This window comes from Octopus bimaculoides, chromosome 19 (genome assembly GCF_001194135.2).
Source record: "Octopus bimaculoides isolate UCB-OBI-ISO-001 chromosome 19, ASM119413v2, whole genome shotgun sequence".
Lineage (NCBI taxonomy): Eukaryota > Metazoa > Mollusca > Cephalopoda > Octopoda > Octopodidae > Octopus > Octopus bimaculoides.
Genome location: NC_068999.1, coordinates 47,869,572 through 47,884,254, shown reverse-complemented (window position 1 = coordinate 47,884,254; position 14,683 = coordinate 47,869,572). Strand labels below are relative to the sequence as shown.

Sequence of the window (14,683 nt, the reverse complement as noted above, 5' to 3'; positions counted from 1 at the left end):
CCAACTGGAGTAACCATGTATCTCCTTTATATCAATGAAAAAATCCAGTGAAATCTGTAAAAGTAGAGTCAGTATATCCAGTGGTAATCCAGGTGGGGTGCTGTTATGTAGATGAAGAGAGGTGCAGAAAGTTCAGGAAGTGGTTAAGATATGCAAGTCCAAAGAGAAGGAATTTAAGGCAGGATAAAACTGGGGTGCCATGCTTGATCGCTAAATCCACAAGTTTTTTTTTTATCCTTTCTCTATTTATTTTCTCTTATTCCTTTCTGCTGAAGAGCATAAGCTCGAAATGTAAAAAACTTTTACATTTTCTCCATTGTCAGACTAATACTTGTTGTTCATACACTTGTCTTCCTCTTTTGTTTTTCAATAAATTTCAACTATCTCTTCTACAGCAAGACACCTGTTTCTGTCCCTCTGTCATGTTGTACCCTCTCATTACCTGCCACCAAGCCACCTCCCTCAATACTACTTCACCTTGTGTTGAAGGTTTTTGTATTGCAAGTCACTTGTTGACCTTACCAATGCTGGTGCCACATAAGAAGCACCCAGCACACTCTGTTAAATGGTTGGCATTAGGAAGGGCATCAAGCCATAGAAACCATGTCAAAACAGATAGAAAAGCTTCACACAGTCTTCTGGCTCCTCAGCTCCTGTCAAACCATCCAACACATGCCAGCATAGTGGAGATTAAATGATGATGACAACAAAAATAATAATGATAATGATAATGATGACAATGACAAAGATGAGGATGATGGTGCTCGTTTCTACCTACCTACCAAGTCATCTACAGATGAACACCTTCAGTCACCTGTTTGCAGAATTCTCTCTCTGGCATTGCTTATAGTAGGTCACTTTTCAGCAAAGCTCTACTGATCTTTAATGTTCTTATTCTTTCTGTTCTGTCAATTAAGAACATAGCTCTCTAATTAATCATCTTTAAACCAGACCAGAACAGACTAAGGAAGGTACACAATAGCCTTCATACAAATAGATAAGCCAAAATAAAATACAAACATTTGAAAGAACAAAAGAAAGAAAGAAGGAAAGAAAGAACGAAAGAAAGAAAGAAATAAATAAAGAAAGAAAGAAGGTACAAAGAACAGCTCAATGTTTCTATGGTTAAATTTTTTCTTTTTTTTTGTAGTCTTCATGAATTGGGAGAAGTAGTTTATGGCATGTGTTTATAGGTAATATTAGGTATTGGAGCATATACACCCACATACTTGTGGCTGAAAATATGTGTTTATTACTACTAACTAAATAATCCTGTAATTTAAAATTAAGAAATATTTTGTGGGCACCATCTTTATACAAATAGGTTTTCTAGGTGTGGTTGTTTCAGATATACCTCCCACTTACTCTACATACATTATATACTATAATATGATATAATGTATGATACATATATACATGAAAACATACATACATACATATGTGTGGGGGGTGAGGGTGTATGCATGTGGGTGTTGTGTGTGTGTGTGTGTGTATTTGGATGATGATGATGATAGCTCATTTGTCAAATTTGACGGTGACCTGGCAACTTAGACACTAGATTTTGTATATAAGTTGTTTTTGTGAATGAAAAACGAGCTGTGCTCACATCAGATACACTTTCTTGCTTTTACACAATATTCCCATTTTCCAGATAAAGTAAAAACTATTGAGCTTTTCTAAGAAAATACAAAAGACTGAGGAGATTGCCCAAATGGCTGAAGGCATCTCCAGAGCTCACAATACTATCTAACATCGTATGTAACCAGTGGCCCAGGATCAAAATTTGCTTAGGGAGTGCAAACTTAGGACCTTATCTTATTGCCCATCACTTGTTATGAGCTCATAAATTAGTTTGATAGTTGATCTCTGATTGGCTGTATGCAAATGAGTTCATAACTGGGGTCCAGAACTCTCGTGGGAAAAAATTTTTTGCAACCTGGGTACTTTTGTTGTATCACACCAATGCTCCTCCTACTGCCTCCCTTTCTCTTGAGATGCTTTTACTGCATTCATTCTCTGGTCTGTCCAACCTCTATGGTCCTCTCCAGCCTATTTCTTACAGCATTTAGCCACTTCTCCCTTACCATCTACGTCTCTTTTCCCTCACAACTTCTCTCATCCCTCCCTCACTTAACCTGCAATAACTACTCTCCCTAGTCATTCCAGATGCACATCACATTCATCTCTCTCCGTCTCCATCCCATGTCCCTTTCCTCTCACACCTTCTGCCTATGTCCACCAGCATAACATGGGATAGCCAGGGCTTCTCTGTACACAATCTACCCAACAACCCTTCTTCTACTCTGTCCCCACTTACCCCTAACACAACTATATATATAGACATTTTATCTTTCACTTGTTTCAGTCATTAGACTGTGGCCATGCTGGGACACCACCTTCAAGAATTTTTGCTGAACAAATCAAACCCAGTGCTTATTAGTTTTTAAACTTGGTACTTATTCTATCAGTTCTCTTTTGCCAAACTGCTAAGTTACAAAGACATAAACACACCAACACCAGTTGTCAAGTGGTGATGGGGGACAAACGAAGAGATGACCAGATAGATAGATAGACACAGAGATGAACAGACAGACAGACAGACTGACAGGTAAATAGACAGACAGACAGATAGATAGATAGATAGATAGATGGGGAGGTAGGTAGGTAGGTAGATAAGTAGGTATAGCTCGGGAGAGAAGGAGGGAGGGAAATGGGTAGGTAGGTAGGTAGGTAGGTAGGTAGATAGGCAGGCAGGCAGGCATACAGAGAGACACACAGACAAGACAGTTACATAAGGAGACAAACTAATAGCTAAACGGATAGATATTACAGTTTTGTGCATATGTGAGAAAAAAAAAAGTCATTGTTATATTCTATGACTATATTCATATGTAAAAGAGAGTGAAAAAGAAATATTGTGATAAAGCATTTCAGTTGTTCATGTTTCTGATATGGGTTAATTGTTTTGTGAAACATATTTGTAATTCCTGCAAGCAGTAGGTAATGCCTGACTTATTTGATACTGGAGTTGTGAGTTTAGCTTTAACCTACATAAAAAAATAATTGATAATATATATGTAGATTTCATGTGTGGGCGTGTGGGAGTCTGTCTGTCACCTTGTATGTCTGTGTGCATGAGTGCATGTGTGTTTGTGTGTATGTGTGCATGCGTGCGTGTGTGTGTGGGTGGGTGTGTGTACGTATGTATTACATGAGCAAATAATTAATAAACTATAAGAATATTTATTGAACATTTTGCTAAAAACTATTTTTCTTAGACTAATTATTATATAACTACTGGAGTACAAATGTGTTTTGTTACTGAGTGTATATATATATATATATATATATATATATATATCATTGTCGTCGTTTAACGTCTGCTTTTCATGCTGGCATGGGTTGGACAGTTTGACTGAGGACTGGTGATCCTCAGAAAAGAACTTCTGACTCTGATGAGGGAAGAGAACTATAGAGGGAGGTGGAGAAAGAGAGGGGGAGGAGGAAAGTATTCCCGACTAATCCACATAATTTGAAAAGTGGGGCCATTCTCAGGTGATGTTAAATGATAGTCAGACACAAATTATGAAAGATCTAAGTTGTAAATCTTGAATATTTATAAGAATTTTTCATTGACGTCCAATATCAGCTTTCATTAAAGAGCATAGAGCAAGATTTAAAGGACATTGCTGGAGGGCTAAAGACAAAATTGCTAGCGAATTGTTTCTGTGAGAACCTACATAAGGAAGAGCTACCAAAGGACAACAAGCCAAGACCTATATCAAGCAGAATTGTGATGAAATAAACTGCAATCCCTCTGACCAGCTGAATATGAATTGGGTGGTGATATAGAGTCATGGGAATTTCTATTGGCAGTGCAACTGGATGGTGGTAATTTTTCACAGCAAAGTTTAACTACCCTGGCAAAATTGTTTTATCTGGAATTTATATTGAATGTTTGAAGAGATTCCAAAAAGGTGCGACGTACGTGGCATCACTCAAGATCAACTTTTTACACCTGAAAATATTGGTTTCAAATTTTGGTGCAAGGCTAGGAACCTGTGGGGAGGGGCTAAGTCGATTACATCAACCCCAGTTCTCAACTGCTACTTATTTTATCAACCCCAAAAAGGATGGAGGGTAAAGTAGACCTTGGTGAAATTTGAACTCAGAACGTAAAGATGAACGAAATGCAGCTAAGCATTTTGCCTGGTATGCTCACCATTCTATTAGCTCACCGCCTTTGCACCTGTAACTATTAAGTACCAATTCCTCTGAGTTTCTTCAGAGCAGCTTAAAAAGTCTCATTGTATTTATTTAGATTGACCTTGGAATTTCAAAAATGCTTTCAAAAATGGTTTTACTGGACAATTCTCATGGACCTGCTGTGATGTTCATGACAAAAATGTAGTAGATATGATAAAAAATTTCATGTGAAAAGCAACACTGTAACAGCTTAATTTTTGTTGATACAAATATTTTACAGGTGTGAAAATGTACCACTGAACATACTTTGACAGGTATATAGTGATTTTTCTGGACATTCTAAAAATTTTTGAAAACCGGTTTTGGTTTTAACTTCCATGAGAATAACTGCCCTGTGGTTTCTTGGTTAAAAACAGATTTAGCAGTTTTATCTGCCTGGAAGGCTCTATTAAGGACCATCTTACTTGCACCGATCTCATGGGTACATCAGGAGAGACCAATCACTGGGTTCATGTGCTGATAACATCATCGGAGCCACAATGGTATTTAATTTGATACATCTCTCTGTGATTGAAGTGAAAGAAGCATTAAAGGGGCTATAAGTCATGCACCAAAAAATTTAGAATCAGTAATACTCCAGGCAAAATGCTTAGTGTCATTTCACCTGTCGCTAAATTCTGAGTTCAAATTCCACTGAAGTCAATTTTGCCTTTCATCCTTTCATGGTCAATAAAATAAGTACCAGTTGAGCACTGGCATCGATGTATATATTCCCCTCTCAGATTCTCATACTTTTTGCAGCTGTCCTTCAGTTTTTGTAAAAGAACTCGGAAGGTTGGGCCTCCAATCAGGCTTTTCACAATTCCTAAAAACCAGGAACTTTTCTGCACCTTCTCAAATATATGACAACAAAATCTGATATGGACCCCAACCCCAAGGGTCATATGGACCCTGGTTGAGAACCCCTCTTTTGGATAATGCAGTATGAATGATTGTGATAAAAAGTATCATGGAATTGGTGTTTTATGGAGCAATAATTAAAAAGATTTTTGTCACTGAAAGACAGCAGGGAAAGATTTAAGTTTGTGTGGAGAGGTTTTACTTGTGATTCCACACTAATACTACCGAAGAAAAACTATTCAATTTAATAAAGCTTAAAACTCCGAGTAAGTTATTACTTAAGGTTGATGACACACTTGTCTTCTCTTATTACAGCAAAACTGAAAGACATACAGCCAAGTTATAAAATATAAACCACATAGATGTTCGTGTTCAAGGAGTCATGTAAATAAATGGAGCTGTCGTAGTCCTTTGTGTCTGTGCAATGTTAATATGCCCTATTATGAGAACAATTAAGCTGATGAAACTTGTAAGTTGACCTGAATAAGTTAAAACATATTTATTTTTGTAACTGACTTCAACACACGTTATGGTTAGCAAATTGGTGATATTAGTTCATAATTCCAATCTTTAATATCAGTAAACACCAAGCCAAGCACCTAGTTGACATACAGTTTGTAGCCAAGTCACAAGAAATGGAATTCTGTAAAATAAATAATCTCTATATTTGCAACTCAAACTTTGAAAATATAGCTGACCCATTGGTCATTCACCATCATAAGGTCACCCACAGTTCTAGTTTGCATATGACCTCATAAAGGCTTTTGACAGAAGCTGGAATATATATTAAATAAACACTGCAGCCTAATGATAAATTATGTAATTAAAATTATCAGATTGTGGTGTCCTGGCAACAGGTCTATGGCAATGTAAGGTTACCATTTAAAATAAACTGCACTCCTACTCTTAACGAGTTTTAATCTCAATAAATGAACAATTAAGCTAGGCGTAGACAAATGAGTGTATTTTTTTTATATTTAAACTGAGGACATATCTTCACAGCTAAACAATTTGAGGGTCCAATTAACAGAATTGATTTAATAATCCAATACCTTTACAAAGATTTGGATTTATATTTCACTAGAGTTCACTTTTTTAGTTTCTCATTGTGTCCCCCACCATCTATGTTCCCCAACCCACCCAACTCAGTTTGACCCTTTTACTGCCGTATGCAACTTTAGTCAAATTCCTTGCAGGTTATTACACTTAACAACAACAGAATGAAAAAATTCACAAAAATATTTGCTTTAATAAAGTTGCCAGTGAAAGCTATTTCCACTTGCAATATGTGTTTTTGTCCAGGCTGTACACAATGCAATACTAGAATGGTTAAGCATAGGAAAATGTATTTTTCTATTACCGACACATCTTAATTCTTTATTAATTAATCCAAATGTTAATGGCTAAATGAAACTTAAGTAGGAAATTGAAATGCAGAATAAAAAGTGCATGTGTATGTGTGTATACACATACACACACACTATATTTAGAAATACAATACACTTATGGAAAATTTTTTAAGGAAACACTTTAATAATTATCATGTAATTCTAACATTTCAATGTTTGCTTTTCTAAGCAGACATAGGTTGTATATGTCGAAAGAAATATGCTGTATTTTCCAGCATACAAGTTGAATTCTTCAGACCAAAATTTACAGTCAAAACCAGGTTAACTTATACACCAAGGTGACTTTGGAGGACCAAAAGTTCCATGTGAAATGCAGCAGATTTGGAACGAGAGTGACGATGACTGAATGCTTACATTAGTTTACATTTTATACCACATTGATTTGTATGCCAGAAAATATGATACTCTCAGAAAATTCAGATCATAATTTGGCTTTCAGGAAATATTGGAAGAATGCAAAAAACAACTGAAGGTGTAAATGTGTTGAAGCAAATAAATAAACAATTGTAGAATATTGGTAATATTTTCATTTTTTTTTTCTTCCTCTTCTTCTGGAATTGAATTACATCAAATTCTTTGCATGTAATCATTTATTTATGTCATAAAAAAAAATATTAACATGAAGCTTTCAGATGTTGACTGCATGAAGTGGATTTATACACAATTAGCTATTTTTCAACTAAAATACATTTATTTTATTTATACAAAAAATATTTCTTTTACCTTTTTTTTTTTTTTTGAATATCTCATACTTTTCGCTTTTGGAAAAATTATAGGTAAAACAATTGATAACAAGAATATTTTCTTTTGAAAGAAAAGAATTAATTCAAATGTTATGAAAGAAGAGAATGAAAAATGTATGCACAAACACACACACAAGTACAATGCACACACGCACGCATGCACACGCACACACGGAGTGGTAATTCAAACTATCAGGAAAGTTTAGTTATGCATTATTTTATCAAGCTTACTAATACTGCAGTCAAAAAAATGTATGGATATGCCTCAAATTACAGGCCATCCTAATTCCGATGGCTCGTTTTAAAATTTCAGATTCCCAATAGATGGTAAATCTGGGAGTTTGATATCCTTAATTTTCTGTGGAATGTTCATTTCTTTGACAGCTGATACAGCTCGAGCAGGGGCAGCAGCAATGCCAGCCTGGAAAATAAAACAGAAAGACTTAGAAAGCAGGGGGTATGAATCACCTGTAGAGAAATGAATAGAGTGGAGATCAATCTAGGCATAAGATGGACTGAAGATGAAATAGGGAAGGTGAATGGATAAGAAGAATAAGTTGATAGTAAAAGATACCCATACTAGAGGTAGACCATGGAAACCTAAGAATAGACAGTTGAGTTAGACTTGAAAGCATTGGGTACACAGAAGACAATAAGAAGAAGTGGTGTTCAACTCTTGCCAGTATCTACTATAGTCTAGGCCATACAGTTTTATGAAAGATTTGTTTTACAACACCAGGTCATTAAATTCTTCATTATTCATTTCACAAATTTGATTGATGCTCATAATGAAAATACAACTTCTAAGGGTCAGTAAAATGCAAAATATTCAACATGAATACTGGTTTTGCAAAATTTTAATTGGTCTACAAATCATAATTGGTAAAAATAGCCGAAAAAAAAAAAAAAAAAAAAGAGGTAAATGCTAGTATTGCAGTAATGTTTACTGTGTAATTAATCCTCATCAGTGCAAGGAGAATAATCACGTAGTTATTTCAATTGCCAAACAACTATAATTACAAAACCAAATATAAGGCTTTTACATGACCATCCACTTCTATCAACAACAAGTGGGAGCAATTCAACAAACAATGGATCGTGAAGAGAAAAACTAACATACATTAATTAGTTAAAATTACATCTATAGTAAAGAGAAAGAAAAAAGAAATAATTAGCTTTAACCATTAATTCTGTTCAAGAAATAGAAGGGAGAAAACTCTGGAGTGTAAAATAGATGTGGAAATGTAGTGTAGAGTGAGCCTGGCATTGGTAACTATGGTTTTACAACTATCGACATATTGTGTTACACTTAATTAATCATAGTACCATAGATGCAGGCATGGTTGTGTGGTATGAAGTTCGCTTCCCAACCAGATAATTACAGGTGCAGTCCCACTGTGTGGTACTTTGGGCAAGTGTTCTACTATAGGTTCAGGCCAACCAAAGCCTTGTGAGTGGATTTGGCAGAGGGGAAACTGAAAGAAGCCCATTATGTGTGAGTGTGTGTCCCACCTACACATAACAAGAAAACTCACACACCCTACCACAACAAACCAAACTACATCTTTACATCTTTTCTCTTCCTCACATTTCCACTTCAGGCACTATGCTTAGCTCCCACTCTCTGATCCTGTTTCACTGTAACATTGCTATCTGCTCGCCCCCTGACCTGTGTGTTCCACCCACACATAACAAGACTCTTTTTCTTTCTCTCTCTCCCTCTCTTTAGTCAAGCTAATTGACCCCAAGACTTATTCTTTATAAGCCTAGTACTTATTCTATTGGTCCCTTTTTGCCAAACTGCTAAGTTACGGGGACGTAAACACACCAGCATCGGTTGTCAAGCGATGGTGGGGGGGGGGACAAACACAGACACCCAAACACACATACATATATACAACGGGCTTCTTTCAGTTTCCATCTACCAAATCCACTCACAAGGCTTTGGTCGGCCCGAGGCTATAGTAGAAGACACTTGCCCAAGGTGCCGCGCAGTGGGACTGAACCCGGAACCATGTGGTTGGTAAGCAAGCTACTTACCACACAGCCACTCCTGTATATATATATATATATATATTTTTTATTCTGTTACTGGTTTCAGTCACCTCACTGTGACCATGCTAGAGCACTGCCTTGAAGGACCTTAGTCGAACAAGCCGACCCCAGGACTAATTTTTTAAAGCCTAGTACTTATTCTATTGGTCCATTTTGCTGAACCACGAAGTTACAGGGATGTAAACACACCAACACCAGTTGTCAAGTGGCGATGGGGGGGGGTGTGACAAGCACACATACATAAATATATACATATGTATATGTGACAGGGCTTCTTTCAGTTTCATCCAATATAAACCGTAGATCCTACCCAGGTTTGGTTCCAAGTATGGCATGTGTATAAAAGAACACAAGTGGGGTTCATCACTCACAACAATATGCATGTGTGTGTGTTTGTGTGTGTGTGTTTGTGTGTGTGTAGAGAGAGATGTATATGTGTGAGTGAGTATGTGCATGTTTGCGTCTCCTTGTCTTGATATTGTATGATAGTTGTGAAATGATTGTCACTATTATACAAGCAGTGTCATTCATTTCAAATATTCTGTGATAACATATCTGGTCGTTGGGAAATATTATCTTGCTTGGAAACAGATACAGGCATCTGACCACAGAAAAATCTGTCCCAATAAACTTCCCTCTGACCCAAGCAAGCATGGAAAAGTGAACATTAAAATTATGATGATGATGATGATGATGACATCAGTAATTGCAAGATCAATCAATTATCAGTTTATCAGAGCTATCAATATTCAATCTCAGTCTTTATATCGCTGTCGCCTGGCAACCACTTCTAACTTCAGTGATGGCCACAGCTGTCCTTGTACTTACCAAACTTCACACTCTTCTGAAATTGCTGGCCTTGTGCCAAAATTTGATACTGCTTTCCTCACTAATATTTATTTTTTTAACTAATCAATTGGTTGATTAATCATTTGGTTAATCAATCAAGCAGCTGGGTCAGTCAAAGTCATTTTGTTGCCATTTGCAACCTCATCAATGACATGCCCTCTCTACTCCAGCTCAAAATCCTGAGATACAGCAAAATCTGTTTCAACATATGGGATCACATCAAGAATCATGCAAATCAAATCTATAAACATAAAATGCACAATATTTCTTTTAGCAGAAATATAATACAGAACCTACCTCAGTTTTTTCCAGCTTGTTTTGTTCATCAATTCTAGTGAGAATTTCAGACATGTTAGTTTCCAGTACCATTCCACCCATGACTAACTCAGAAAGAATATAATGGACCTAAGACAAACACAAAGTTACATGTTATCAATAATGTTTCAACATTTTTTTGTATATTCATATTTCTTCATAAATAACTATCAACATTCTTCTAAAGCAAAAAACAAAAAAAAAATTTTTTTTTAAAAACCTGCTCAAAAGTAATTTTGATCAGTTCTTGTTAAAAATAAACTAAGACTGATTCATTCAATTTTTTTAAGAATAACTTTCACAATTCTTGTCAATTACTATATTGTCATACTTTAATTTATTTTTTACCAAGCTCATAAAGTTGTTCTGTTTGAGATCTCTATATAATAATGAAAAAAGTTGCATATCAATAAGTTAGATGTATGTAGCTTGTACTAAAAGAAAGCAATTATTAAATCTACACTCTCATGGAAGACTGCACCAAGCCCCTACTGGCAGCTTTGGCACGGTTTCTACTGCCGGATGCCCTTCCTAATGCAAATCACCTTATAAAGTGCACTAGGTGCTTTGTATGTGGCACCAGCACCAGTGAGGTCACCAAGTAACTTGCAAAACAAGACCCTTAGCTAAGTGGGAAGTAGTATTAAGGGAGTTAGCTTTGTGCCAGGCAAGGAGGAGAGGTTAGGGTATAACAGAGGGACAGAAACAAGTGTCTTGCAACGAAAATAATAAAGAACTTACCTTATCAACATGAAAAATTAAATCTAACTCACAGACATTTTCAAAACACTTGTCCAGAGTTTCAACAAATACCTAAAAGACAAAAAAAAAAGCTATATGCAAAATATCTTTAAGATTGAAACAATAACAATAGAAATATTGATTGTTCATGTTGCAAGACTTTTAAACATAAATTTTATATGTTGGACATTAATAATTGGTGAAGTAATAGGATTATTGAGGCCAAAATTATTTACCTAAATCAAAGAACACATATACTATGAATTTATGTAAGTAATAATAATAGTATTTAATAAGCTTCACTGTCTGTTTTGGCAGGGTTTTTATGGCTGGAAGCCCTTCCTAACACCAACCGTCTTATTTTGAATGATTTTTGTTTTATCTGAATGAGTATCTTTCTATGCTGATCAAAAATTCACATCAAACCAAAAGTATATTTTACTCACCTGAATTAGATCCAAAATACCAAGCTCACTTTCTGACGAATCAACACAAAACACAAAGTATAAAGTCGCATAGTGCCGATATATCAGTTTGAAATCTGCACCACCTATCAGCCTAAAATATAGAGTTGCATAGTGTTTAAAATACAAGTTTCAAGTGTGTTTCTATATCGATTGCCACATTACAACAATTACAAAGCAAAATTACCTATAATACAGTATTTGTACACAATATGCTTTTATCTTTAATACTTGAACCTAACAATGGGCAATAAATTTCTGGAAAAAAACATCATTTGTGTATAAGAGATATTTGACTTTTCATCATTGATTTCTTTATTACTCCATCAAATCTTAATTATTCTCATTGTCTTACAACGGGGTACTGAAAAGTTCTTGGCTTTAAGGGTATCATGAAAGGCCTGGTTGAAGGACCAACCTTCCAAGTTCTTTTTCAGGGCTTTGAAAACCTGAAGGAGTGCTACAAAAACTGTCTGAATCTGAGAGAGGAATATGTTGAATAAAATCATAATTAACTAATCCTTCTGTATTTTCTTTTACCCAAAGCCAGGAACTTTCCAGCCCTTCATAAATTAATCCTGCATTATTTCATAGCTTGGAGATTTCCACAATGTGATTGTTTATTCTTAGAATGACATCACAGGATAGGCACAAGAGTCCAGATCTGGCCAATTGAATATAAAACAGGTAAAACGGCTGGATCCCCTCTTCCTAACACCAACCACCCAGCAGAGTAGACTGAGTGCTTTTTTTGTGGCACCAGCACAGACTGGACATTGTAATGTCCAGCAGTTGATGATGATTCTTCTATACACACCTTCTGAATCGGTCATGTTAACAAATTTCAAGAAACTTTTATAAAGCTACTTACGTGCCACCTTCAAGGAAATTACAAACGTTATCATCTCTTTTGGATACCAGATGGAAAGTTTCTCTGATAATCTGCTGCTGGACATCTTCAGGCTGGACAAGGAAATATAGATTTTGTTTTTTTTTTTTTTTATATAAGAAAACAGAAAAAGAAAACCAAAGTCAAAATCTAATGATGGAATTTAATTTATTCTTCCATGCCTTTGTGAGTGTGTGTATGTGTACACATGCATGTGTGTGTGTGTGTGCGTGGCTGCTTATAACTCAATATATTCTTTTATATTCTTTTTTTCTTTTGTTTGTTTCAGTCATTTTGACTGCAGCCATGCTGGAGCGCTGCCTTTATTCGAGCAAATCGACCCCAGGACTTATTCTTTGTAAGCCTAGTACTTATTCTATCAGTCTCAACTTTCTTACTAAAACCTTTGTTTTCGCTGAATGTGGTACTCTGTCAAATGCTTTCTTCGGATCAACAAAAGCCTTTGGTGGTCATTGAGGCAACTAAGTGCAGATCTTAAAACAAACCTAGCAAAAACAAAATTCTAGACAATAAAGATGAGAATCCTGGTACCTTCAAGGAAATGGTTTTGTTTGATATGCAGAAAAGTAGGTACAACATCCATATATGTTGTACCCAGTGTAAGCTGTGGGTACACAAGAGATGCAGTGGAATCACTGACAGGCATCAGTCATGTAATGCATATGAATGAAGACAGATGTATCAAGAAATGCTTATCTCTAATTGTGGAGGGACTGTGTGGATGGGATAGACCCAGGAAGACATGGGATGAAGTGGTGAGAAAGGATCCTCAAATGTTGGGCCTCACAGAGGGGATGAGAAGGGACCGAGACTTTTGGCATGTCAAGCTAAGTAAAGTCGAGGGTTGTCCTTGTATTCAGGCATGTCCCCACCATCTCTCTTCAGCTGAGTGATCCTAATCGTGTGTGCTTATGGGTGCTGGTGCCATGTAGAAAGCACATGTGCCAGTGCTACATAACAGTACCCATGCCAGTGCTGCATAGCAGTACCCAGCACGTTCTGTAAAGTGGTTGATGTTAGGAAGAGCATTCAGCCATAGTGACTATGCCACAACTGACATGGAGCCTAGGCAGCTCTTCAGTTGGCCAGCTCCTGCCAAACCATCCAACTCATGCCAGCATGGAAAATGGACATTAAATGATGATGGTATATGTATGTGCATAAACATATATATGTGTTGGTCATTTCATGATGTCAAACCATTAATCGCCATACATTTTTTTCTCTCTCCATTTTCTCCCTCTCATCCTTTTCTATTGAAGAGCATAGGTTTGAAATGTCAAGACTTTTCCACTCTTCCCAAGTGTCAAAATAATACACCTGCTTGTTGTTCCGTCACTTGTCTTTTGTTTTCTGTACATTTGAATCATATATTAATGTAAATGCAATGAACAAAACCAAAAAGGAAAAAAGACGACGCAGGGGTGGAGACAAGTTCTAACAAATAAAAGAATGGAGAGAGACTTAACATTTTAGACATTAGTCCTTCATCAGAAGGAAAGCATAGGGAGTGTGAAAAAGCAGAAAAGTGGTCAGGAGCCAGGCTGGAATGTGGTTGGGAGTGGGTGGAGGGGAAGCCATACGGAAATGTATCCATATTTTGAAAGAGGTATGAGGGTATGAGTGTGAGGCTGCAAGTGCAGAGGTGTGCAAGTGCAGAAGTATAGTGGCATAGGTTGGCAGGAGTGTGAAGTGATGGTAAGAGTGCATGAGAAAAGTGTGAAAGTGAGGTGAGTGTGGGTGTACAGTAAAAGGGAAGGCAACAGGAATGTGGAGGGTGCGATTCAAGTGTAAGCAGGGGTATGGGTGCGAGATATTGTTGCATAGGAAGGAAGGAGGAACAAAAGGGAGAGAAAACATGGCAGTTGCAGGAAAGAAGAGAAGAATAAGTAAAGAATTGGTGAAAGAATACTTACAATACAACACCAGTACAAAAAGAGAATTAGTGAAACACATGGTGGGGTGTAACGTGTATAAACAGGTGAGAAAAAAATAAGAAGAATGAAAAACTGAATAAGAGATACATAAATATACATACATATATATGCAAAAATAATTGCACACACGCATATATATATATATATATATATA

The 14,683-nt window shown here is 36.4% G+C and overlaps 1 protein-coding gene across 1 annotated transcript; it reads right to left on the bottom strand.

Moving 5' to 3' along the window:
* Positions 1-7,184: 7,184 nt before the first annotated feature.
* On the bottom strand, positions 7,185-14,548 carry LOC106877014 (AP-3 complex subunit sigma-1). The gene is made up of 6 exons (XM_052974714.1): positions 14,509-14,548; positions 12,554-12,689; positions 11,665-11,776; positions 11,219-11,290; positions 10,460-10,567; positions 7,185-7,679 (listed from the first exon to the last, which is right to left on the bottom strand). Exons 1-6 carry the CDS (start codon positions 14,546-14,548, stop codon positions 7,560-7,562), a joined length of 588 nt encoding a protein of 195 aa, XP_052830674.1. The 3' UTR covers positions 7,185-7,559.
* Positions 14,549-14,683: the final 135 nt, after the last annotated feature.